The 27,157-nt window shown below is 41.8% G+C and overlaps 2 protein-coding genes across 6 annotated transcripts; one reads left to right on the top strand and one right to left on the bottom strand.

The window, feature by feature from the left end:
• Positions 1-817: 817 nt before the first annotated feature.
• On the bottom strand, positions 818-6,994 carry LOC115354748 (tryptophan--tRNA ligase, cytoplasmic-like). Of its 4 annotated transcripts, none has more exons than XM_030045243.1 (11): positions 6,939-6,994; positions 5,440-5,548; positions 4,595-4,811; positions 4,389-4,497; positions 3,819-3,938; positions 3,438-3,620; positions 2,827-2,927; positions 2,487-2,599; positions 1,969-2,142; positions 1,714-1,854; positions 818-1,535 (listed from the first exon to the last, which is right to left on the bottom strand). In XM_030045243.1, the coding sequence occupies exons 1-11, from the start codon at positions 6,977-6,979 to the stop codon at positions 1,377-1,379; spliced, it is 1,467 nt and encodes a 488-aa protein (XP_029901103.1). In that variant the 5' UTR covers positions 6,980-6,994; the 3' UTR covers positions 818-1,376. The 4 variants fall into 4 exon arrangements, with proteins under 4 accessions (XP_029901103.1, XP_029901104.1, XP_029901105.1 ...); XM_030045244.1 differs by lacking the exon at positions 6,939-6,994 and adding an exon at positions 5,967-6,169; XM_030045245.1 differs by lacking the exon at positions 6,939-6,994 and adding an exon at positions 5,926-5,966.
• Positions 6,322-26,069, top strand: wdr25 (WD repeat domain 25). 2 transcript variants are annotated; one of them, XM_030045240.1, is made up of 7 exons: positions 6,322-6,453; positions 6,964-7,755; positions 12,286-12,433; positions 19,534-19,664; positions 22,134-22,304; positions 22,762-22,902; positions 24,870-26,069. In XM_030045240.1, the coding sequence occupies exons 2-7, from the start codon at positions 6,970-6,972 to the stop codon at positions 25,089-25,091; spliced, it is 1,599 nt and encodes a 532-aa protein (XP_029901100.1). In that variant the 5' UTR covers positions 6,322-6,453; positions 6,964-6,969; the 3' UTR covers positions 25,092-26,069. The 2 variants fall into 2 exon arrangements, with proteins under 2 accessions (XP_029901100.1, XP_029901101.1); XM_030045241.1 differs by having other exon boundaries at positions 6,325-6,472.
• Positions 26,070-27,157: the final 1,088 nt, after the last annotated feature.

A 27,157-nucleotide genomic window follows, 5' to 3' on the forward strand; every position in this document is an offset into this window, starting at 1 on the left:
GTTTGCCCACTGTTTAGGGAACGGCATGATTGTCCTGTGGGCGGAAAGGCCTCTGAAGCATATCTAGAGAGAGACAAAAAAACAAAAACAAAACTAAAGGAACTTCTCATTTCATCAGTCAAGGGGGAAAACCTGTCTTTTCTTTCTTATAATTAGTAGTAGCAGTGTCGCAGTATTATTATTATTTGTACTAATAATAGTAGTAGTACTTTGATAAGTTCCTCTGTCTATCCATCTAAATGCCCAAAAGAATCAGTGAACTATACACTTGCATAGTTTTTAATATTGTAAGTATTTCAAAAGTTTATTGGTCCTCTTTCATAGTCTTTTGCAAGGAGCCACTGTTACTTTTACTAATAAATACTCTGTTTGTTGGTTTGTGAAATGCAGTGTCTCACTGAATCAAAACTACAGGGCGGTCAAAGGGTGTGCACCCTGCAAGCATCAGATCTACTGTACTGATGGGTCCTGTAGAAAGACACTGAAACTGTGCAGCCCCAGTGTCTCCATCCTGTGGAGACGGAGAGCATAACTAATTTCCATACAGGTTTCAAAAAGGTCTCTCAGACCTCACTGATCTTTTTTGTTATTGCATGAAAATATTATTTCCCACATGTCCTTGAATGCTCTGTCACTGAGAAATAAGCTCCTGCACACTAAATACAGAAGGATCCAGGTGCTCAAATTGTGCCTTACATGTTCAACTTGTTTTGACTGATAACCCTGCCATTTGATATCACGTAAGATTTCAGTGTGATACCATCAACTTGCGGAAACATTTCTGCAGAGCTCAGAATAAAACACAAACACATTTTTGTAGGTACATTTTTAATTTTTGAATAACAAAGCTGTGCAATCACATGGTAACAGTTGTTATATTCATCTCAAATCTACGACCCAAATAGATCTAAGATTCCCTTCTCAACCCAGGTTTCGAAGCAGATGCGTTGATGTGTCAGTTATTATACAGATTCTGCAATATACATTTAAATCTTCATTTAATCCTGGGCTAATTTCAGGCTGAGGAGTAGGGCTCATGTAAACATGGAGCAGGCCCTGCAAAGACCAACATTTCATGGAAACAAACATGTACATTAATCGCAGCTTGACACATAAGTTAATAAGTCTTCCCGGTGACAGGTAGCATGACGGTGTGAGCGATGCCATGCTGTATTTGAGACGGAGGCGCACATCATTGCTTCAATATTTTATATTTCATTTTTTTCTTTAGTCCTGATGTGAACTGTATTGTTAATGAGAGCGTCCATCCAGTACATATTGAAACAACAGTGATTTTTGATGGAAAAAGCTGTATTTATACTGGCATTGAGATTAATCCGGTGATGGACCTTTATATCTCAAATTGTTCAAGCAGGCTAGCAGTTGAAATTTAAGGGCCTGGGTGTCATGAATTGTTTGACCATTTCATCTGTGACTTGTTTGCGTCTCTCTTGATGCTCGGCGATCATTGGCTGCAGAGTTTCGATCAAAAGCTTCTTCAGTTCTCCCGTGAGCAGAGCTCCACTGGTGTAGTCCTGTTGACGAGAGAGAGAGACGAGAAGATGAAGGAGGATCAGAGCAGAACAGGATACCACAGAGAAAAAGAATAAGGACAGAGACAGCAAGCATGATGAAAATACCAGAGAGAAGACTAGTTACTAGAAGAGGAATAGCTTGTAAAGGATCTTTCTTTCTGTCATCCTCCACCCTCACCTGTCTGATCTTCTCCAGCTGTTCGTCGTCCTCTAGGAAGAAGGTCAGGTACATGAAGGAGACATCTACATCCGGGTTACCGCCATATTTCCTGTGCTCGTCCACTGTGTCCTTCCCTCCTGAGAATGCATGTTTGTTCACCTGAGGGTGAAGCCAACATGGGGCACAGCATTAGTCACAGGAAAGAACAGCCACCAATATTAAATTCAAACTGAAAGGATCTCTGACTGATCTTCTCGTGTCAGCATGCAGTACTTTGTTTTTGATCTGCTTGGGTGTGTCAGTGAGGAAGATGGAGGAGTTGGGGTCGCTGGCGCTCATTTTGGTCTGTGCCCCCTGCAGGGCGGGAAAGAAGGTGGAGTGCAGCAGAGCCGGCTTTGGGTAGCCGATTCTGGGAGCCACATCACGGGTCATCCTGAAGTAGGGGTCCTGAAGAGCAAAAAGACAGCTACAGGTTAATTTAAATTTTATGGCAAATGTTACAAGGTGCTAGAGAATTGATACAGTGTTGTGAAAAATAATAACATGCATGAAACATGGTGGAAAGCTCGATCATGGGCTGATTAAAGTTTGCACACTGACTGGCCAAAGTGGGGCGTGGCTTCACATAAAAATGCAAAAACATTCAGCATGCGGAACTGGCATGTAGTGACAGCTGCACAGTGTTGGCAGAGGTATAAGCTATACTGAGTTTTTTTTTCTTAGTTTTTGTGTGCGTGTGTGTGCATCTTTGATTGTGGTATTGTTATGTATTACTGTAGAGCTGTCCCAACCTGGTCTATAGCACAGGGGATAAGACAGGGAATATCCTTTCTGCCTCCAAAAATCTGAGGGAAAGAGTTGCTGAAGGACGGGGCAGCCTGGATGGCTGGGAAGCTGATTTTTCCTGGATGGACAAGAGAGAAATAATCACACTGTTAATGAGCGCCATTAGCAAAGATACTCACAAAACTATTTCTGTTCCTTGCAATAAGAAAATTAGAGATTTAAACCACACACATAACACTGACAAAGAATGACTAAGCAAAAGATCAGGCAGAGGAATACTTCAACACTGCAATGCAACACTTCACAGCACTTTCAGTTTCCCTCTGAAAGTATTGAGAGTCTTACCAATGCAGTCACTGTCTGTAAAGCCAAAGATGCCTTTGACCTGGTTGAAAGTCACATGCTTTTGAATCTTTACCACATTGGTGTAGAATTCACGAGATGAACTGGAGAGGGGAAGAAAATAGGGCATTACAACAAAACAACAATTAATAATTCAGACCACACCAAGACGTGCTCCAGAGACTCGGGTTATTTCAGCAAAAGTGATAAAACTTCCCTTGCTAAATTGAGCTGGACAGAGTTGACTAGTAAACAAGGTAATAGTGGTGACCCTAGCAGGCCTCTTAGGAATGGATTATACTGCAGGGAAATACTGCAGAAAAGATCTCAGCCAAGCAAATTGTAACCAATGAAAACTTGCATGCTTAACTGAATCTAAACACAGGGGCACAAGAAAAAACACTTTTTCTTGCCACTAACAGACACTACTACAGATCTTGTGATTACTGCTCTTCTCTGAGAACGGCCAACGTCATATGAAAACAGCTCCTTGTGCCGAGCAAGGCCATAAAGAATAACAGGACTTCAGTGAGTGTTTCAGGTGAACCTATCAAAGGTGGCCGATGTAAAACCAGGTAAGAATAAGAAGAATCAGTCGTTGTCATGCGTTTTACCCCATGTAGTCGAGGTCAGAGAAGATGAAGGTCTTGTTGACATCAAAACCGCAAGCGATGATATCTTTGGCGTTTTCCACTGCAAAGCGGTGACAGTCCTCTAGCGTCAGGTCCTTCCACAGGTACTTCTCATCATCCGTCATCTGGATCACTAGCGGGATGTCGAACACATCCTGCAGCCATCTGGGACACGGATGGCGGTTCTAGTTACAACTTGCAACCATTATCAAGTCTACAAAGATAGCGTCAGATATGTTTTTCTCTGTCTGCATTTGAATGTAGGGCTAATTTACTATTCAAAAGAGAACCAAACTGAGAGACTTAAACCTGTCTGTATTTAAATAACTCTGTACTATTCATAAATTTAGGGAGGAGGCTCACTTGGTGAAGATGAAAGGGATGAGGTGTCCGACATGCATGGCCTCAGATGATGGCCCTCTGCCAGTGTAGAGGTAGAAGGACTTGTTTTTCTCATAGGCATCCAGCACCTGATGCATATCTCTGCCAGACAGAGAGACAGGAACAAAGTGGTAAATAGAAATGTCACTTTTCAATAAAGGGGGAAGGATATTGAAGGACAAATTATCACACTCACACAACTATACAGATCCTAAAACTATGCTTGAATAAAACGGTCCATATTTCAAGGAGAAGTATCATATGCTTTCAGCTGACAAGGGAAGTTCAAATGATGAAATCTGAGATGAGGTTTCAGGATGGGTATTTTTTAAGATGATGACACACTGGCTGCTGCATTTCACCGTGAATACATGGCCACATATACACAATGTGCTCCACAGCTACTGGTGCAACCTCCATTTGACCTGTTTATTAAGTCATGAGGAGGTTAAACTGATGAAACATGGCTTGCCAACTGCCATAAAACAAAACAAAGAAGAGGAAGAAGAAGAAGACTGATGAAACATGTATTTTAGGTTTCTTGCCACTGACCTGTGGGAGAAGAAGATTCCTCTTCGGAGGAAACGGTGGGGTTTCTGCCCAGCGACTTTTTCTATTCTGTCCACCAGCTCCTTGTCAATTTTACTGCTGCCAAACCTCACTGAAGAAAGACAATGAGATCATTTTTTTCCCTTCACAGAGGTACAATTCTTCAGGAGCATTCCACATTTTAAGCTGGAGTCTGCCTGGGCTCTTACCTATGAGTTTGTCATAATCAACTCCCTTGGCGTTGGTGGTGGACACGTTCCACGGGTCGACTGTATCTTCATCATCGGCGCCGTCTGCTGCTGGCCCGTTGTCATGAACGACAGAGCTCTCTGAGGGAGGACTTCCAGCTTTGTAGTCCTGGCCTGTCACCTGTTTGTAGTCCACTTTCAGCTTCAGTAGCAGCTGGACAGCAGCATCAATTTCTGTCTGCAAGGGAGCACACTGCTGTTAGCTGAGAGAGACCAAAGTATCAGGAGGATGATAGCTGCTGCCTGGAGACTGGAAAAGGCAGCCAAACTCCAAGAACGTCTAATGGCATTGTAAAAGCTGATCTTATTACATTATCATAACAAACCCATAGACTTGACTCATTATTTTTAAGATATGATCCGGAGGACTTTGTAAAGTGCTGTACTTAAGAACAACTCTGTCATGGCACTTTTCAGAACTATTTCTATATTGTTTTCTTTTATTCTTCTTTTTCTCCACTAGATTCCAGAGGGAAATGTTGTACTTTTACTGCACTAATTTGCAACATACAATATGATGCATTGTTAAGAGCTGAAACTAACCAAAAGCACACAAAGTAGTTAGGGTTACAGCACTAAATGCATCAATAATTCAACACTCTGAAAGCAAATTTTCTTCACGATGACTACTTTACATCTCATGCTTATATTTAGCACATTTTACTGTTACTGCTCCTACACTTTTACCCAAGTAACATCTTGAATGTAGGACTCTTAGTGGAATATTTTCCATTATGATACTTCTGTTTTTACTTGTGCAAATGATTCAAGTACTTTTCATCACTGATTTGATCACAGGTGCTTACTTTGTCAGCCTTGGCTGTTTTCAAGGCTCTGACTTTGTCTCCTTGTGCCATCAGGCTCTCATATAGCTCCAGCGGACTCATGGCTTCTGTCCTGTCTGTCATCTTCACACTGACATAGTGGAGAGGAGGGCAGATAAGCAAAGGAAATGAGAGAGGATAGACATCTAAAAATGAAAATAAGGAGCAAAAGTAGGTAGTAATTAAGAGTGAGGTAAATACCATTGCTTAAGGCTTAAATGCTGTAACATTACATCATACACATCTCCTCTAATTCCCTCCCTATTAGCTTTCTTGAGAAGACTTCCATATGTGAACATACCCCAGCTGTTAGCTAGCTACGGCTACTAGCTAAGCGTCTTGTTTTACCTCACTATTTTGATTTACGCCATGCCAGTGGCTTTCATGACACAATGACTGAATAATTTAATTTCCCCTTATTAAATGGAATAGCTATTATAACACAGATTCAGTGACAAGCCAGCATACCGTACAGTATTCTCAACACAGCTGACAGCTCACTCATTTACCTTGCATCAGCCTGTGTGCGGTGCGATTTCGATCAAATTCTTCCGGGGGGAAACAAGCAGCGCGACCACTAGTTCCGCTACGGCGTGAGTTGCACAAACATGTGTGTTGACCGCAGTGCCAGAGAGATTTCAATAACAATATTTTTTAAATGTATTTTGTCTTAATAGCTACATACGGAATAACCCAGTGTAATGTAAATATTTCTAATGCGATACAAGTTGGAGGAGCGGAACAGCCATTTGGTTCCTACCCGCTTTCTTTCAAAATAAAAGTGTTCACGCGTGAACGAATGGCGAGTTGTGTGGACACAGAGAGACGACGCTCTTATTTAGAAAATGTCTAACTCACAGCAGTGGTCGATGATATTGTGTTGGACAAGAGACATGTCCCTTCTACTGTCAGCTAGTGGACTTAACAGGTCGAAAATGCAGAGTGCAGTAAAGTAGATTCAGCTGGCGTCTGTTCGTTGTCTCTGTTGTAGCTCAGGCAAGTCATACATGCTAAAGTAAGGATGATTTCAGGGTTTGTTTCGTGTTTTGGCGGCCAAGATATCACAACCACAAGGCTGATCTTTGCTCACATCAGTAGCCTATGTCTGTCAAATTGCAGGCTTCAAATATACCAGTTGTTTTGGTCACGATAAACTCACTGTCCTCCCTCGGTTTGGTAACGACAGATTTGACCGTTAACACTCAACGTTAGCCTAAACTTACCCGTGTAGCTTGTAATGTTACCAAATTAAACCACCAAAAAAGTCCGTCATTAACCAGCAAACTCCTCCACACCTTAAATTGTCGTTGATAAACTGTTAGGCTTCTCATTTGGCTCTGTAAACTCCTGCAAATAACATAAATGTGGCTTTGTTCGCAGGAAGCCACTGTGCAGTGAATGCTAGTGTATCTGCAATACTCCAAACAACCACCAGATGACGCTCTTGGGCCTCTAATGAATTAACCGCGCAGCCACCTCACCAGTTGTGTCTTTGTTTCCAAACAGGTAAAAATGGCTTCATTAGTGGCCTATGAGGATTCTGATGCGGATGATGAGTCTTTGGATCAGGAGGAACAGGGAGGATCGGCTTCTGTCAAAAGTTCCTTTGAAGAAAGTGGAGGGGCTCGACATAACCGAGAATCTGGTGTGTGTAATTCTCATAGGATAACGCCCATTCCTCACTCGAACTCACCTGACACTGACAGGACCGTTCTGGACTGTCATGGAAATACCTCTGCTGATACTTGTCAGGCCACATTAGCAACAGAAAGAACCGGGTCCTCACTTCAGTTCCCTATACAGCCGCAGAGACATTTTGACAGGGAAAGACAATATTTCAGTGGTCGGACAGGGCAAGATGAGCCTTTTAGACAAACTGCTGCTGCTCTGGGCTCGCCCGGCACCCTAGAGAAGATCACAGCACGACAGAACTGTCCTCACATGCCTCAAAACTATGGCACTGGGTCAAACACAGCGAAAAGACACCAGACAGCTCCATCTGGTATCCGCCCGTACATTCCTAAGAGACAGAGACTCGCCACTCCGGTCGAGAAAGTGGACCTGAAGCTCTCAGTGGAGCAGGTCTCAGTGGATCAGACCAGAGTGAGCCAAATGCTGTCAGATGTGTCTGAGAGAGTGAGGCCGTATCTTGTTAACAAGCCTGGCAAGGCGGAGATACCAAGGAGGCTCCTGATGAGGCTTGCAGGTCACCAGGGCCCAGTCAACACAGTCCAGTGGTGTCCAGCACCTCATCTCAGTCATCTACTGCTGTCTGCCTCCATGGACAAGACCATCAAGGTAATGATGGCTACATTAAGACTTTAATTACCTGCCATAAATGATGCATTATAGACTTGGAAGCTACTGTAAAGGAGGGAGTAAATGGCATTGTGATTCTCTATTGCAGTAGATTAGGCTGCAGTTTATTCAGATTGACTTAGATGATTTAATTTCTCATCCTGACATTTGTTTGCATGTGGTAAAATCTGTCATCGGGGCAATTTTCAGGATGCTCAGACACACTTAGACGTTACTGCTCCATATACGTTGTAGCTGAGTGCACTTTTGAGGAATGCAAAATGTGCTGTGATATGTTCATCAGTGGGGTTTCAGACAAGCATCAGGTGCAAGAGCAAGGCGTAAGTGGATAATCACTTACCTGACATTCAGCGCTATAGGCACAGCGTTGCAAGCAGAGCGATGATCCCCCCCCCCTCCACTTTACAGTGTATAAATGTACCACCAAGCACTTACTTTAGAAACATATCTGTCAATGTCAGTCGAATGTATGTCAGGACCCATGGGGGTTTCCACCTCTCTCTCTCTCCTCTACCTCTCTTTTCTCTTTTTTCCCTTTACCTCACACCAGGAAAACAATCCCCTATTTCCCTACTGTAAAGGTCAAGTATTGCAGGTGCCTTCTGATGACTAAATATTTCTATCGCAGTAATTGTGTACCCTGCTGCACCAGGGATTCATTGGCCCAATATCCTATGAGAACTCTGAATAATTAATAATTTAAATATTCATGAATTCATTTGCATAACCATACAAGTGCAGCACTATGGCAGCCACCTCTTTTGGCACCTGGAAGGGTTGCTCAGAGCAGATGGTGAAGGCTTAAGGGAGAAGAGGAGGAGAAGGCTTGGTTGTAGAGAATTTGTATGCAAGTTTTCTCTTCCACTCACGCAGCCCAACCAGGTGCTTTCTCTAACCAATTAAAACAGAAAAATATGAAATATTCATATATTTTTTTATCTTCTCCATGCACATGTCTTGTGATTCATTTCGCTCAGCCGGAGCTTTTGAATGGGTAATTTTAAGTGGGTGAAACTTCATTTTATTTTCTCCAAAAGTTTGTCCTGTGCAAATTCATTGTACCGAGATCTTCCACCTCCTCATAATTTTTAGCTAGCCAAGCTACTTGCGCTATAATACAGTGAGATGCTGCATCAAATTGCTGGAATCAGACTGGCTTCACACCAGAATCCTAGCATGAAAATGTGATGTCTTTCAGCCCTAACTCAGTTCAGCTGTCAGCGAGGAGCTTGGGTTTTGACTATAGCCCCAATCTGTTCTGTTCTGTTTCATTTAGGGCTGCAACTAACGTTTATTTTCATATTGAATTAATCATTTTGCCTGCAAAATGTCAAAAATAATGACAAACGCCTATCACAAGTTACGAAAGCCCAAAGTGGCATCTTAAAATTGCACACTTTCTCTGGCTAGCAGCAAATGTCTGAAATAATTAATCACTTATCAAAATTCTATATGTAACAAATTAATCATTTCACCAGTCATTTTATTGTATTCCATGCCTGGTTATGGGTTTATTACATGTTCACAGCAAGCAAGAGCTAAAGCCACAGAGAGGATGTCAGGTCTAACATTTTCATCTGTGTGGCTCTGTTTCTACATCAACACCCTCCAGGCACCCAACTCCTCTTCCTCCATTCAGTTTGTCAGCTCCGCAGAGACAAAGTCACACTATTATTATTCCAGCCTGTTTGCAGTTGTTGTCACCATGGCTGCAGCAGGTGTAAGGCAGCAGTTTTAAGTTGATAACACGAATACCAATTTAGTTTTAATTACTGAGAGTCATTTAGGAGGCAGATTACCGAATGAGTCATCTGCAGGGATCCACTCTGCTTGTCTGTTAAGTGGTCGGTGAAATTAAAGGGGATGCAAATAAACAAGTAGTCATTTTCATCCATGCATAAGTTTAATATTGTATGGGATTATTGCTATTGTCAGTGCGCTGAATGATGTTGTTATGGTGCATGTCATTAACGGTGTCATTCATGGAAAGTAGCTGCCGAGGAGGGGCAGAGTTAAAGCAGCTCTCCTCTTTGCTGTGTCTATATGCAGTTGATTATTTTGTGAAGTTTTAAGCTTTTATGACTTGCAATATTGATGCCTTATATATGCTACCAGAAGATTGACTTGATTTTTAAAAGGGGTTTGTGTTACCTTGAGATGGCAGTGTTTCCTACAGTGGGTCATACATAGAATGGGAAAATCCTTTATTGATTCCTTACATATTTAGCTTTGTCATTTTTTTAAATTAAAAGTGCCCCCAGCCTCAGCCAGTTAGTTACTTTTCCCACCCTCTAGGCATCTCTGGGATTCTGTTTGGTAAAGAAGTGGCTGCTGGATTGATATGTCACTCTCCCTCATCCATCTCTCCTCTTCTGTCTGTCTCTTGTGGGTTCTTGCCGTGGTACTTCTCAATGCTGTTTCATATACTGTATGGAGCCGTCTTCTTTAATAATGAAACAGAGAGAGGCAGAGAGGGATCTACAGTGCCCTGCAGATCTTCAAAGCTCCTATGTGGGCCCGGCAATGTGGGGCAAGCAAAGAAACTTCTCATCATTAGTGTAACACCTCACCAGACCACCCACTCTATTTCAGGCTGGGCCCAGAGGAAAGGGGAGTTCATTGAGGTGGGAGAAGCTCTTTTCTTATGACAATGTCTGACTTGTCTTCCAGGGTAACCTCTCTCCACATGAAAAGGCTGGAAATGAAAAAAAAGCAGATCAATTATAGGTTCGCCTCACCCCAGGCTAAAGGTTACATATTTGGGTCAATGGTGCCAGTGTTTTTGATCTTGGGCTACTGTATGCACCGCTGTTATCTGTCACTCTTGTTAGCAATACTTACTTTATTTGCACTGCTATTAAACAAATGAGTATTAAGAGAGTTGCTGACAAAATATTAACATTCTAATGTCAAACAAACATATATTGAAATGATCTTTGTTTCAGAGATAATTATGTAATTATTTGAATATTCAATATACAGTGTTTACATTTAAAGTAATAATCTATGACATATATGTCTGTGTTTAGAATTTCTATCACCAGTTGATAATAATGTAGAGGTGATTCAAACTGTTCAGCTCATGAAATGTTTTCCTTTTGCAGCGTTCACTGCAGGGAGGGATTCCTTTTACATTACAAGAAGCAGTAACAATGATTTATTTGGAATAAAATGAAGACAAACTGAGTAGTTAGCATGAGCTGCCAAAAGCAAATAGTGGCACCTCCGGAAACCCAAACTTTAACAGGAAATCCAAGGAAAGCTACCATCACAGCACCATGGCCACAACCAGAAGCATCGCTGAGTGATATTTTTGAAGTCTAGTGCCAAAACCACAAAGACCATTCATCACCAAAGATGCCCCCTGAATAAAAAACAGGAATCTCACAGATTACCACTTTATTCGTTAATCACTGAATCTGTTTTGCAGGCATCTTTTTGCACTTTAGTCTCACCATGATATCACATTTCAAAGCAGCAAAGTGTTGGATAGCCTTGTTATGCTGCTGCCAGCAAACAGAAGGCAGCTTGGTGCTTTTCTCTTCTGCACTGTTTAGGATCAGTGAAACCTCACAAATCACAAAATCATTAAGCTATCACTCCCTACAGGGAATAGATTTATGGGCACACACAAAGGTAATTAGTTTGATGAATTAATTAGAAAGGTTGTTTTTGTGCTAAAATCCCCCAAATAAGCTCGTTCTGTATACATACTAAACCAATTTTTCCAGCAGCACTTTGCTGAGTCATTTCATTTCATTACAATAGAATTTAGACAAGGAATACCTAGATTGTATCTTTACTGCATTATGAAAGACAGAGGAGGAGAAAGCATGACAAAAAAGCTCCAGGTTGTGTTTTGGTCGGCAGAGGAGAGTTCTAAATCGGACCTTAAGTATTTAATTCTCAGTAAATTACCTTGAAACCTCCCTCACCAGACCCTTTCTGCCTGTTTGTGTAGAGGGGAGCTCAGTGTAAGAGCGGCCTGATATCTCCTTTTCATTTTATCATTACCTCAAACTGTATCATGTGTTTTAGAGTCTGCCTGGTTGAGGTGTGAAGGATCCAGTTGGAGTCAGCGAGATATTTCTCGCCTTTTAGAAGGCCACAACCAGATTGTGTTGGTTTTCTGGCAATGTCTGTGGATGCTTACAGTCATCAAGCATGTGGAGGTTTCAGTGTCTTGCTCATGGACATTTAAACAGGCCAGATGGCTGTTGCTGGGAACAAACCTGAGACTGTATGATAACAGGACATTTTGAGGACAATGAAAAGACAAGCATCTTATGAAAAGCATTGACAATTACAGAGAGAATCATCTTCCTCAGAGTGGACAGCTGCTTTAAACCCATCACCAACTCCTGAAGTCTGAAGTCTTTCTGCTGGCATGGAGAGGTCATGAAAGCTTTCTTCACAAACTCTAGGGACCTTTAGGAAAATTGCCTTTTGTTGTCAGAGTTAAGGTGTATTCCTGACTGTGGCCTGATACAAGGTGCTCATGTCTGGCAGGTGTGGGACGGAGCGGAGAGCGGCCGATGCCTGAAGGTTTACCCCTGTCACACAGGAGCAGTTCGAGATGCCTGTTGGACCCCCTGTGGGCGACACGTCCTCACTGGTTCCTTTGACAACACTGCTGTGGTAACAGATGTGCAGACAGGTGAGGATCAGTGGTAGGTCTGACGAACATGATGTGGGGCAACTAGCGGCTGCTTCTCCTCATCAAAGAATCCCCTGGGGCTGTAATGTTGGTACTATGGATGTGAGGGCATCCTTGTGGAATCACAGTCACCATAAATTTGCCATCAGTTGAACTCAACTGTGATGAGGTGTACTGGATATAACTTTGTTGTACCTTGACATTTCCCCCCAAATACTGAAAATGTCAGTGTAAACAGCATGACATTTGCTTCATTTAAATTCTGTTGAATGTGCATTTGATCAAACGTTTTTCTCCAAGCACATTTACTGCAGTTTCAGTGGGTTTTCTTTTTCTTACTTGAATTTGTAGTTTACATGGTAATTTATGTGTTGGGTTTGTTTCATCAGCCTTGGGCTTCAAAAACCTGCTACAAACCCATTGTATAATTTCAAAAACTGTCTTAATTTCTCTTTCTCTCTCGCGTGCGCGCTCTCTCCTTTCTTTTCCTATATAACTCTGACTACTAAAATAACCATTCTTCTCTTCTCCCTTGGAAATGTCGTTTTTGCAGACAGGTGGTTTTTTCTGCAACAGTGAAATGTAATTTGGACCAAGTCCACTGGCTCATTGTGTTTGCTAGCCCTTTTGTATGATCATACAAGGCATTTTCAAGGTGACATTTCCAAAAAAATCAATAATTTGGTTTGCTTCGGAAATTGGATTTCTGTTCAGGTGCAGCGTTTCCTCATGCCCTGCCCACCACCACTAAATCTGGGCATTTTGTGCAGAGTATCAGAAAATGATTTCAAATTATTGGCATGGAATTTATATCATGCAAATCCAGGGTTGCCAACCGTCTTGTAAAATACTGAATCATCTCATAATTGGATGGTTACATCACATCTAGACCACAAGTGCCTCATTCGTGAGACAGCATAGTTCACACGAGACAGAAGTGTCTATACTGGTTCCATTGGGTTGTTCAAGCAGCAAAGGAGCAACAAGTCTTTATGTGCAGTGTCGAGTTCTCAAAAACAGCCCAAACCCAATGAGACACGCCGGATCCATTAAAACATTTCTGAAGTTGCTGTAGCTTCTACCTCTCTCTCAGAATCGGAGCAAATATTCAGTATAAATTCAGATTTGGAGGCACCAAAGATAATCTACACAGTCTGTGCTCTGCTCTTCACATGTGGAACATCCCCTCATCAGCGGGTTTAATACTTCATTTAGGAAGATTCCCCCTCATAGCAGTGTTCATATATATAGAAATGACCACAGAGAGTCAGAACAGAATGAGCCGACATTCAGTAGACATTGTTTTGAAGCCCTCATGGCATCCACATCTCTAGGGTCAACATACTGCTATGATGACTTGCTGCCGTTTGCACTTCCCCTCGCAGCATGTCTGTCGATTCCGCCAATAAAGCCTGCGGATAATAGCTCGGGCAGCCCATTAAACACACAGGCAGCTCCAGGAAGGGAATCAATAATGGATATATCACCACAGGAGCAGCCAACATGACCTTACACTGGGACATCACTAGCCACAACCATAAACAAACAAATGTTTATTTTGGTCTCATACCTTGGTTGCCACTAGCTTTACGCACAGCGGTGTGTGATTTACTACAGGGCTCACGTGCTATGTTATGCATCTACATCATCAATCATTTCTAAAATATGAAAGTAAATAAAGTGATGAAGTTTTTTTTTTTTTCTGGAAGAGGTTGCTAGCAGACGTATACTGGCACTGCAGAGCAACAAGTATGCACTCCTATGGTAGCTCAAGATGAGAAAAAAAACAATTTCATAGCATATTATTGTGGGAGTTGGGATTTCCGGACTTGCTGTAGCTGTCTCGCAATCTCAATTCAATTTAATATGGTAAGACCTCGGCCATGCACACTTTATTACAGGTCATGTACAGTATAAGCAGATAAACGAACAAGTGGCCAAAGCTGCCTACGAGATTAGCCTGAAAAATTGAAATGCTGACTGGCATAATTGTGGTTTGGATGTCTTGGCACGGCATGGTAACCCACAACAGGCTCTTCCAGTGGTCCCAATCTTCCCTGGGGGCTATATTTCTTCCCATGGCACACTTAAAGCAGGGCCAGACCCAGGTGTTAGGACAATTATGATATTGTTATCTGCAGAATTAACGAGGTTCCCAACCAGTCCCCCATTCATACAGCTTATACATCAACACTGCAGCTCTACCATGAGTGATGGGATGGTGAGGGAGCCGGGTAAGGAGCGTTTGGAGCGTCAGGCTGTAATCAGACTGAATGTGATCTTTATGCTCTTCATAATAATGCAGAGCCTCTCAGCTTTAACAAGAAAGGCAGCTGGGCCTATTCTGTTTTAAAGTGCTCTCTTTTGGAAAGATGGAAAGGCTCTTTAATGATCTGGGAAAGTCTTGTGCTTGCTCTCTGTGACCCCTGACCCCTTCTTTCTTTGCAGCATACAAAAACAACTGCTGCTGCTATCGGCATGTTTACATGGAAATGGAATTATAGGGAAGCCTATGCATTCAGAGTGGTGTGTGCATTCTTATTTTGCTTGGCCATCTTAAGTGTTTTCTCCATCTGCAGTAGTTCCTGTGTCCAATTTAATTTGTAGAATCCTATATCCATTCCCGCTGGGCCTCAGGCTATCAGTTGAATAGCAATAGTACAGAGAAAGGAGGATATAAAGAGAAAGAGCGGGTTAAGGAGTATAACACAGAAAGAGAAAGGGGTGGAAGGAGGATGAGGAGAAAGATTGCAAAAGAAAGAAATTGAAAGGGGCAGAATAAATTCAGAGGGAGAGAAACAGAGAGAGAGAGAGATGGGGAGGGGAATAAATGAATTTCATCTGGAGGGCATTAGAGTGAAGTAGCATCTGTTGTTGAACGCTTTCAAGACTGTCCTTGGCCAAGTTTATTGGCAGAGGCTGGTTTAGGAAAACATGCGTGCATACCCACAGGCTGCCACAGGTTGAAGTGTCAGTGTGCATGTGTATATGACAGGACTCGAGTCTCCTGTCCAGATCCCTGCAGGCACTGGCAGAATGTAGATTGTCCTTGCCCTCCAAAACCAGTAGTAAACAAACAGAGTGCCAGTATTGGTGTGGCCATGTGTATTGAAGCCCCTGTCCACTTCAGCTTTGCAGAGGGATATGTGATGCATATCACTAAAGTGTCCAACAATTTTTAATTTTAAGGTGTTGGACATTAAACTATAACATGGACCACACAGTTTGTAATATAGTATGTATGTATATTTATGAGTGAATTTAGTACAGTTGAATCCAGTGGAAATTTAACCCACGTGACATGCACTTGAACTTCACAGTCTAGCTCTAGGCAATAAACCCTGAATATTTATCTTGACAGTTTGTCCAAAAGAGAAAAAAATAGGGATTTTCCTTCTTACCCCTTGTGCAGTGTAACCATCTGGATAGTTTCTGTGTGATTTGATGAGGTTTCCATGCTACAATCTCCTCTGTCTCCCGTCACTCAAATCCAACAGAGCTTGATGGGTATGAGGTTTGCAGTACTTTAACTGTCAAAATGTGCACATGAAAAACTGAACAGCTGCAGGTCTTTACAAAAAATCACAAGTATAGCCTACCTGGCATAATCCACAGACCTGTGGATTATGCTAAAGAACACAGACAAACTCTGAAAGCCTGTGAAAGTCTGTGCCTCTTTCTAGTTTTTTTTTTTTTTTTTTTTTTTGGTATTTTGGTTGAACTGTCCCTTTAAGCTCTCTCGATTTGGGTTGATGGCATGTATGGCAGCATGTCATGAAGATTTCTCACAGCAGGTTGGAACAAGCACATACCCACTGTTCCAGACACTAAAAAATTAATCAAGTCACAAATAGGCCATGGCAATGTTGGCAAAATCAAATATCACTATATATTTGACCAAATATCTCCATATTGATATTTTGATGATATAGTAGACATGACTATTGGTGCTTTCACAAAATATTACATATATACAATGACATTTTGGATAAACAGTCATCAGTAATGTGTATGTGATGTCCAAACAGGCAAGACAAGTTCAGAAAATTGCATCCATTCACCGTAGTGCAGCCTTTAAAACAAGGAAAATACAACATGTTCATCATATCATGATATTACAGTATCCAAAATCCCAGATGATATCTAGTCTTATATCATGACATTGATGTAATGTTGATATACTGCCCAGCCCTAGTTACAAAGCTTTTTTTTTTTCTTTTTTTTTTTGACATGACTTGTCAAAATCAAGTAATGTATTTCAAACTTAAGCTCGTGTATAGTGACAGTACCCTCTCCAGTTCAAAGTGCCCTGCTTTGGTAGCTCCGATAATGAGGTACAATGTCTGTTTCATCCTCGTTCCCCTCTGCTCTGAGGGGCTAATGGCGGCCATCCCAATCATCCCTAATGTCCTCTCTGCTCAGTAGTCATCTAAGCCCGCTCTACAGGAGGATTACTCTGCTCTTGTACAAGCACTACAGAGAAAACTGTAGTACGAGAGGGATAGATCACTGCAGTCCTCCCTTATCTCCCCTCTCAAGCAAGCCAATTAATCTTGCTTGATTAAAACATGACGAGGCTCTATTTATTAGGGGGAAACATGTTGATTTCTCATCTTCTCTCCAAACACAAGCTTTAAATCTAGATGACAGATCTTCTCAGTATCATCACGCATAAGCCAATTAAGCAAGAAAGCTCCCCGCCAGGCAATCACAAGCTCAAAGAAATTCCCTGTTAAAACTTTGGATCAATGTGATCGAACTTGGAAGGTAGCTAGTCCACCAGTAAATGAGAGAAGGTCCATTTTTGCTGCAGTTTATTAGCTGTGACTCATTCCCCTTTTCTGAAAGAGTTGGTAGGAATTTCCTGGAACGAGTTTGTAATGAAGTGCTTTTTTTTGTTGTGGGCTAACCGCCTAAGACTGTTTTGGATGGGGTCTTTGTTGTTTGTTAGATGAATTAATGAGGAGCCACTGAACCCCGAGGTGCTGTGTTTTTTCATAGCCTTTGACAGAGCCACTGGCTTTTAGTCTGGCGTGGTCCCTAGCAGGGCCCACATGTAGTCGTCTTTATAGTTTCCCAGGGAACTAATTTTTGGTCGCACCCTTTCAGGCTTAATTATATTTAAGCCTTTCAATGTTTTGTTTTGTTTGTGAGTGCAGCCTTCTTTTAACTGATTTAGATAACGCTCACTGTAGACAGCCCAAAGCCTAAACAGTGTTTTTTTTTTCTTCCTTTTTTCTGTTTTCTCTTCTTTACATCACTACGCCTTTGTCAGCTTGGATGATCTTGCTGTCTTGAGAGATCTTTTCATCAAAGCAGTTCATCAAAGACTCATTTGTGTGAGACAAGCCTCAGTCCAAAGCATATCGCTGTCACGCAGCAGCAGCAAACCATAAAAGCCATGATTTGGCAATCACAGATTGTGGGCCAATGCCATGTCCATCACCCACTATCATTAAAATGTGACAGAGTTGGAGACATGATTACTGCTCTCTCAGTGCAGAAGTTGAACTGTTGTAGGGCGTCCAATGACAAAAAAACAAGTTTGATTTTACCATCAAAACATGTCCACAGTTCTGTTGCGTGAGATGATGTAAAGCCTTTTTAGCAGCACTGTGTGTCAGAAAGACAAATCATCGGTGGGTGATGGGTGCACCCTGTAAGCCGCCTGCTTCTGACCTAAAATTATCACTGAAGACAGAGGCAGAGAAACTCTGTTTAATCACTTTGGTTTCTCTCTCCTGCTTTGGTGTTTAGTCTCGGAAAATCACAATCACATCCTCGCTTCATGAATTTCAAAAGCCCTGCATTGGGAACAATATCTCTGACAGTAATTTACAGTTAGATTTATCTTGCATTAGTCAGCTTGTTTTCAAATCACTTTGTTCATCAGAAAAGGCAACTTTATTTAATTACCCAACAATATTTACTGCACCGAAATCTAATGGTCCCTACTCAAAGAGGATTGGATCCTCACAGTGCACTCATTTAATAAACCAAAGCTATGGTTTCAGCAAAATTTGCATCTCAGAGGGGAAAATCTAATTTGAATTTATGTTGTCCTGAATGAATCTTGACGGCATAGACAAAATCTCTAATCCAGCTTTCAATATGGCACAAACTGCAACAATTTCTCTCTTAATTAATGCATTTGAATCTCAACTTTTTCATTCTACTCTAGTCTTATTCTCACACTACTGGTTCAGCAGTTGATTGGTGAATAAATTGCACATGGCACTCAAACACACAGCCCACATACACACTCACCTCTCACGTGTACAGCGTTTTTGGTCTCTTTGTTTGTTTCACACAGAAACAAGGTATTTTGAATGACTAGTGCATAAATAGAGGAAGCTTAACAGCACAAACACACATACACACACACATACCGGTACATGCAGAGTGCATTTGGTGGGTTGGCTTGTTTCAGGTAGATGTGTATGTAACAGCAGCAGCAGTGATATTCCCTAGGCAGAGATGGAACAGCAATAGGGTAATTGCTTAGCTGGCCTTAGCGGCTCAGGGGGATGTCGGGGACCGGAGAGGGCAGAATTGAGTCAGGGGATCGGAGCTGAGCTGGGAACAAGCGCAGGACACACACGCACTCACACACAGGATTTGGGGGAAGTGGCACTGTTTGTCTACTAGGTGCATCGCAAATGAGAGCAACTCTTTGTATCACACTGGTGACTGGTTATCTCCGCATGAAAGGCTCAGCGTTAGAGTCTTTAATGGTCAAGATGTCTGCCTGCATGAGATAGCTAATCTGCTTAGAGGACACAGTATCCTTTCATGGATTCTGAGGATTATGGAGGAAAAAGGCTTTCATGCAATATCAGGAATGAAGGTGACAGCATTCAGCTAATGAGTGCAAGATGTGGCAAGTTGCTCTTAACCATTTTGACACTGGCGCATAATACAGCGAGGTCGACAAGACACTCCAGGAATTTCAAGATACCTCCACACAAGAGCTTGTACTACAAGACTTCACTACTGACACAGCAATACTGATCATTAAAAAGTGTCAATCTCTCTTGTTCTCTGCCCCCCTTCCTCTGTGTGTGTATGTGTGTGTTCTTGTTGCCTGGGCACATCCACAGGGCAGCAGATAGTGAAGGTGGACGCCCAGTTCAAAGTGATGTGTGTTGCGTTCCAACCCAGCGACCAAGAGGTGTTCCTGTGCGGAGGTTACAGTCCAGTGGTCAAGGCCTGGGACTCTCGCATCGGCAAGGTCAAACCAGTTAACCTCCTTACTGCAGATATGTAACATTTTATTGATTTCAGTTCATTGATTTAGTATATTTATCTACGAAAAGTAATTAGTTGGAGCACACATGCTTTTCTTCTGCAGTGTCCTACATTATCCTCACACCGTTATAGCGGGGGTGCAGAATAATGATGCTCACAGGCTCAAACTAGTGCTACACATTTATTGAATAGCTGTAAGATATTGAAATATCACTTTAGGTTGACCCCCGTTTTCCTCAATGCTCGCATGCTATCCATTAAGCGATACACCTACCTGCAGGCGATGTACTGGTACGACCATTACACTTCTGAAATAAACAATGAATAAAACAAAAATGACACTCTCCTCAAAATTAACAATAAATGAACAGGTTCCCCTGAGAAACGCATAGAAAATTGCATGCAAGACAAGATGGTGACCAAGGCACTCTTGTGGTTGAACGGTAAAAAAGCCTGTATTTGTATGATTAATGCACAGCACAGGTTAAAAACATGCGCCTACGCGTTGGTGTGTTTGCCACAGACACATAGAAAACATTTTACAGCAGTTTCAGAAAATTACTTACTACAGTTCAATGGTCAGCAACTGACTTACTGCACCGCATTGTCACACCACTAGTACTGCTATCTACTTTTTAACCATGCATTATAATTTATTAAATGGGTAATACTGTCGTCTACTCAGGAGCTACACTCAAAACTTATCTCACTAATTATTGAAAGCAAAATTTCAATTTATTCAGGACTCATGAATTGTTCCTCCGAAGCTTGAACCTAATATTGCTATTAAACTTAATAGACTGCTTTATATGATAATCCTATTCTCTACCTTCAAATCCGAATGCTCACTTACAGAATGTGTCTCCAGGGCGTGCTGAAGCTTCTCCCAGCCAGAGGCATTAATACAGCAGGATTGGTTCTGCCAGTAGGTGTCAATGCGGGTTGTAGAGAGAACCTAAACCAGCCTGCAGCAAAAAGGTTGTTAATGGCATCCTGGCTGCCTGTCAGTCTTAACCCTGGGTTGTGTGTTTTTTGCTCCGGGGTGAAATTACCCCCACTAGATTAAAGGACAGAGCAGCTCAGCCACCCTCGAGCACAATGTTAAACCATTAGTAGGAATGGACTCATGATGTTGCACAGGATGCATGGGATTGCTTTGCAATGTTATGTTGAAACTCTGCGATTGATGACCCCAGAGTTAATGTTTGTTGCGAATTACATGGGGAGAGGAGAGCGTTCAAGTTGGTTGGACTGAGTTTGTTAGGACAGGCTGTCCCAAGTGTCCAACCTGCTGACCTTATCGGCATCTATTATAATCAACCTCTAGTGCCACCCCTGACATCAAAACTTACCCCAGGGGGCACCCTCTGTCAATCTTATCTGATAAACTGAGCTGTCCATGCTGCATGTTAAACCTGCAGCTCTCTTACTGTACGTGCCCTTGAAGATGATTAGAAATGCTTTCAGTGCAACCTGCTTGTCTACAGTTTGATAGAGCAAATCTTACTAGTTGATCAATAATGGTGATCGGCCTACTACTTTTAAAGTCTGCTTTGATTTGGTTGAAGTCCAGATGGGTCAGTCTTTTAACACATTGCTGATAGATCAAGCTGAACTACAGAGCTGTGCTGTTGATGCCTGCTTGCAGCTCTCTTCTCAACCTGTTTTTTTTTTTCTCTTGATTTTAGGATTATCAACCAGCTTTTATTGATCTGATATAAAATCTTCCAGTCTGATCTGCACCAAACTCTTCAATGTAAAATTTTTGCAAACTGTACAAAGATAATCTTTACCTTTGAACTAAGGAAAATACAAGGATTAAAAACTCACACACTCTTGTTGTTATACAGCACTGTATTTTCATGGTGCAACACTCTAAATGTGATGTCTAAATTGTAGCTAGCAGCAACATAACATGTCCAGCCATAATGACCAAAATAACTGCCACCAGAGTTTGCACTTTCATAAAAATGTGCACACTGCCTCTTTAAGAGACATCTGGACAAGTAATTGACTGTTTTTCTCTGAGCAGGGACTATTGACACACAATAGTTGTCGTTTTACCTGAGTGGCAACAATCCAGATGACTCCCTCCTTCCTGTTAATTGCTCTTCAGAGCATAGTTCCCTGAACATTGTGTAATCAGGCTAGAAAGGCACTGCACTGTAAAAGCATGGTGGTTGGTTTCTACAGCATTAAATACACCAGTGCTATGTTAAACAGTGCAAACATATTGAACGGGATCTATTGCTACTTAAGATTTTTCACACATAGTAGCTCTTTCCATGGCTTGGGTTCATTTGTGATTCTGAGGCTCATTACATGTTTCTCAGAACACTGTCAGCTCATTGATGAGTCAAAGAGCAATAGTAGTAGTTGACTATTTATTTTTGGTGTATTTTAAAAGGCTTAATGTTGATACGTGTTTCTTATTTTTATTAAATTTCCGCAGGCAGTTAAAATCTACAAAGCAGGGATCCAGCAGACCTTGGACATTCTCTTCCTGAGGGGTGGTGCGGAGTTTATAACAAGCACCGACTCTGTAAGCAGGGATTCTGCTGAACGCACCCTCATCGCCTGGGACTACCAGACCACCGCCAAGGTCTCCAACCAGATTTACCATGTAAGGAGATCTGTGTGTGAGCAATATACATAAACAGAGAGCGAGAGACAGGGAGAGAGAGGGAGAAAGAGAGTTCCTGCATGTATATTTATGCCTATGTCTCAACACACAAGATTCATTCTTGTTCATTTTGTATGGATTTGATTTAGGAACTGTTGTGCTTTTAGATTACTTTGTTTTTTTGGACTGAATAAATTCTCATTCCTCAGCCTGTGTTGCTGTAATTGAATTGAGCATTTGCTGTATGGTGTTTTGCATGAAACTGAGTTCCATGTGTCTTTTCATACTTTGTATGCATGTGCTCTCAGTGTAAGTATTTTTATGTTAGTCTGAATATTATGCCTGTCTGAAAGAATCAACTTGCTGTCATCTAAATACCCTTTTGCTCAGCACCACCAGTGACAATAAAGGCTGAATTCATTTCCCTCATATTTCCCTCCACTCGTTTGACCTGTAGGAGCGGTACACGTGCCCCAGCCTGGCTCTTCACCCAGTGGAGGAGTCCTTTGTTGCACAGACCAATGGGAACTACATGGCAGTGTTCTCCTCCCAGCAGCCCTATAGGATGAACAAGAGGCGGCGGTATGAAGGACACAAGGTCAGTGTGGAACGCTGCCTGGGGGCTGGAAGCGGGGGTGGGGAGGGGGCACATAGACCTGATCCATACACAGAAGCAAAACATTGTGATCTATCCATAACACACACAGACACAGCTGCAGTGCCATCACATATACATGCATTTCTGTGCACAGACAGACACATATAATGGATGTGCACATCATAAACACAGCGCACACACCACACACTTGACATGTACAGCAGGCTATATATCCATAGCCTGCGGTGTTCCCTCTACAGCACCCACCCCCAAAACAAACACACTAAATCCAACACAATATTTCTGTCCAATACCACTGAAGGCATATTGGAAACCTGTATGTGGTGTATGTATTATTTATTGTGTAGGAAATCCAAAAAAAGGCAGGAAACAAGTTGGCACCTTTGTGTGCTTGTATTTTTTTGGCAGTGTTTCATTGTCCACCGTTGCAAAGTCTAATAATGACAACTGTATTTTAAGTGGAAGATTTTTTCTACTTGGAAGAGGACATTCAGATAATCAAACCACAGATAATTACCTTGTTTATTGCAACATGTTCTATTATTAATACAGTGCAGGGTTCTGGAATCCTTTTCCATCCTGGAAACCGTGGAAATTTCAGAAATTTAGGATGCATGAGATGTGTCATGGTCAGGCAAGAGGTGACGGTTTAGGCTCATAATGTTACATTTGGTAATACACAAAGTGTTGTTTTGACAAATTGTTAATTAAGGTTAACTTGTTAATGGCAATCAGCTGCGAAATCGGTGCCGATCAGGTTTGTGTCTCCCTGCCAGATTCAGGTCTGGCATTTGTTATTTCGGCATGGTTCCAAGACCAGCTTTCAGATAATAGACAGGCCCAACTCGGGTTTGAATTTAGGATTCCTTGGTTCTGCATGGGTCTGGGTTCTAGGGTTCAAACAATAAATGAGTCTGGTCTGGTCTATGGCAGTACATTTCTGGGTCTTTTTCTGTATGGGCATGAATTTTTGGATCGTGAAATCGTGAGCCAAAAACCACAACACAAACCAAACCGTGGGTTTCTTGAACTGTTACACTCCTAGCCTATGCTCAGCCAGTCCAAATACACGTAAATATTGATCAAGGGCTCAAATACAGGGAGAAAACATGATATTGATCAATCTAAAACAGCTAGACCAAAGTTTACCTCCACCTATAATTCCTGACAACCATAGCAACAGTTACTAAGTAGGAATCCTGCATTTAACCGTCCTGGCCCTTTCCCAATCCAGTTTTAAATCGGCCAATTAATTCCCGAACAATGAAACATTTACAGACAATTACAGACCATATCACCACAAAACTTTATTTTCCACCAGACGCCATAGTGATAATGTTTTTTCCTCAATGTACACATCCAAAGTGAACCCGTGAGCCAAAAAACAGATTTGAGCTTAAAAAATCCTTGAAAATGATTTCCATAATAGAGTGGGAAGCTTGATGATGGACAGTTTGGGCCGAGCAGTCTTAGTGGTCACCTGTGTGGATGTTTCCCATAACACAGCTACTGGTTGCTATGCAAATGCTGGCAGCCATACATGACCTAGTTAGTCACCGAACCTGTTATGTCCTGTTTTTATTCATAAACTTGTATATTACTTTTATAGAGTTCATATGTTAATAACCAGTGTATAAAAGTCATAAATTACTGCTTGAGTGTATTCTGTATTTTATATCGCTGTCTTATTTTTAATCACAGTAAAGAACACCTTTATTTCTATACCAAACAACAGATACTCCTCACTTGGGCGGATTGCCGAATATTAGTATGCAATGAAGTTAAGCACTTGCACTTCCATTTGCTGATTAGGCAGTGTTACTGCTCACCAGTCTGTGCTTCACTGGGTCACAAGCTTACAATACAATACATTATGCTGATGCTAATATGGCTTTGGGTGGAAGGTTGTGTAATGCAGCATAAGTAAGGTATATAATCTTTTCTAGGTGGAAGGATACGCAGTGCAGTGTGAATTTTCTCTGGACGGGACTATACTGGCCTCAGGGAGCTCCACCGGCTCTGCGCACTTCTACGACTACCACAACGCTCGTATGCTGCACACTCTCCAAGCCCACAGCGAGCCCTGCCTGTGTGTGTCCCAGCATCCCGTTCTGCCTGCAACTGTGGCCACTTGTGACTGGGGTGGCGAGATCAAGGTCTGGCACTGATGACTGTGAATGGACAAATAAATACGGACTAACAAGCGAAGAGAGGTATCAGCTTTGCTGAGAGAATTAGATGGACTGCTGTAAATTAGACCGAAACACTCACACTTACTGGCGCTCCCATCTTTGGGGACTTTCTCTCCCACTTGTCATAAATCTGTAAAGTCTTGGCCAAAAATGCTGGCAGACTGTAAATCTCCTGAAGCATTTGAACAACATTTTTTCCACAGTATACGTTGCTGTGCATTGAAATCATTCGAAACCCACTCACACTTACATTTCTTTCCCTTTTTCATCAATAAATATTTACAGATGGAGGCATGAGGACAACATAACAAAGACGTTATTGTGTGAATTTTACTTTAAGTATGTTACAGTTGCCTTGTCTTGCTTTGTTTTGACATTCTGTAATCCTTGTGGGTGAGATGCAGTCGGGGCATGTTACATTGAAACAGATCAAAAGAACTTTCTTCATAATTAACATTTCAAAGTATACAACGTTGTTGTGGATTTTATCTTCTAAAGTGGTAAGCGGTAGGCAGGTTGTCTTGGCAGCTGCACACACACACACGCACATGACCTCATTGCTTTTATAGTCTATTTTACTCTCCAAATACAGCAGGGACTGATACGTTTTGTATTTATTTGGTCATCATCCTGCTCTGGAAGCTTAGTTTTTGTCAAACGCAAAAGAGTGTTTTATCTTGTGACATTTTTAAAACAAGGATGCTTTGAATCCCCTATTTTGCATTCACGCCTCTTTGCTTCATGACTTTTTGTCCTTTCTTTTTCTAATATGACATGTCCTATCACGATGACAGCTTGAAGTACATCACAGAGAAACTAAAACTGCATAACTTCTTAAAAAAACAAACAAAAAATCTGTCAAAGTAATGCCAAGTTGTTTCTAAATTCTGCCTGTCAACAAGAGAGCATTGCAGGGCAGATAAATGCCTGTGATCATTAAAACATCTTATTTAACATCCAGTGTGACAGCTTTTTAAATACACTTTGCTGCGGAGAGAAATCGTGATGGCTCAGGATTTTTTCTTATCAGTCCTTTTTCTTTCACTTCCAGTACTTTCATTTGTTTGTTACTACTTAAATTGATGCCTCTTTAGTCTTCAAGAATATGATTGAAATGAGAAATGGAAATTAATATCCGTAAAAGCTGTGATGTGTTGTCTGACACTCATCTTTATTAAGTAAATAAACATACAGCAAAAATATATAACCATGCATCAGACAGACAAACATACGGACGTACAGACAGCTGGCCTGTTGCTCCTGGAATAGGGCTGGAGGTAGAACAGGACCGAACAACTTCAGCCTCCTCATTCAGGGTCAAAACATTAGATAAATAGAACATCAACTCAAACTGGATAGAAAATAGTCATACTGTAATAACAATTATGTGTGTTTATACTATATCTCTTTTTATACATTACATCCACAACAAAATACTTTGTCATCTTAGATCATATAGTCTCTCAATTCCCCTGTACAGTGGTTAAATTTAATGTCAAGCCATTGCTACCTTTAGGATATCTATACATCATAATGCCTAAGCATATCATTTGGGACCTTAACTGTGGCCTGCGCGACACAGTTATAACCTTCATAAACATGACATGAACGAATGGAAGAGATGCCGTTTCAGCATCTTCAAAACAGCCTTAAGCCATCGCCCAGATCTGCAGGAATGGGAGAGGTAGAAGCATGACGTTCCAAATATCTGTCTGTGACAAGTGGAGGGCAAAGCCGTGTTACTTTTATGTCGCTTATCCCTGTCGCATTCCTCCCAGATCTATGGAGCTATACAGGCGGCAAAGAAATCCTTCAAATTCCATCCATCTAGCACGAATCATGCCAAAGGGCACACAGACATTGAAGCGCTGCAGCCAACAGTAGCAGGTGTTGTAGTGTCCTCCAGATGGCCCACACAGCAACAACAGCCTGAGGTCAGGGCAGCGGGACAGCCTCGTTGTAGAGGCCAGCCACAGTGAGAGAAGGGTGCTCTTCATTTAGCATAAGGCGGGGTCCTGTTTAGCTCGCTTGACTCACCAATG

The sequence above is a fragment of the Myripristis murdjan genome, chromosome 22 (assembly GCF_902150065.1).
Source record: "Myripristis murdjan chromosome 22, fMyrMur1.1, whole genome shotgun sequence".
NCBI lineage: Eukaryota > Metazoa > Chordata > Actinopteri > Holocentriformes > Holocentridae > Myripristis > Myripristis murdjan.

What these genes read in the sequence shown, in the direction of transcription:
- wdr25 (XM_030045240.1), top strand. Translation starts at nt 6,970, where the DNA reads ATGGCTTCATTAGTGGCCTATGAGGATTCTGATGCGGATGATGAGTCT. An exon ending in GGTAACAGATGTGCAGACAG is followed by an intron (nt 12,434 to 19,533) that starts GTGAGGATCAGT and finishes GCACATCCACAG; the next exon opens with GGCAGCAGATAGTGAAGGTG. An exon ending in GGCGGTATGAAGGACACAAG is followed by an intron (nt 22,903 to 24,869) that starts GTCAGTGTGGAA and finishes AATCTTTTCTAG; the next exon opens with GTGGAAGGATACGCAGTGCA.
- LOC115354748 (XM_030045243.1), bottom strand. Translation starts at nt 6,979, where the DNA reads ATGAAGCCATTTTTACCTGTTTGGAAACAAAGACACAACTG. An exon ending in GGAATCTTCTTCTCCCACAG is followed by an intron (nt 3,939 to 4,388) that starts GTCAGTGGCAAG and finishes TCTGTCTGGCAG; the next exon opens with AGATATGCATCAGGTGCTGG. An exon ending in CCAAGCAGATCAAAAACAAA is followed by an intron (nt 1,855 to 1,968) that starts GTACTGCATGCT and finishes CTTCACCCTCAG; the next exon opens with GTGAACAAACATGCATTCTC.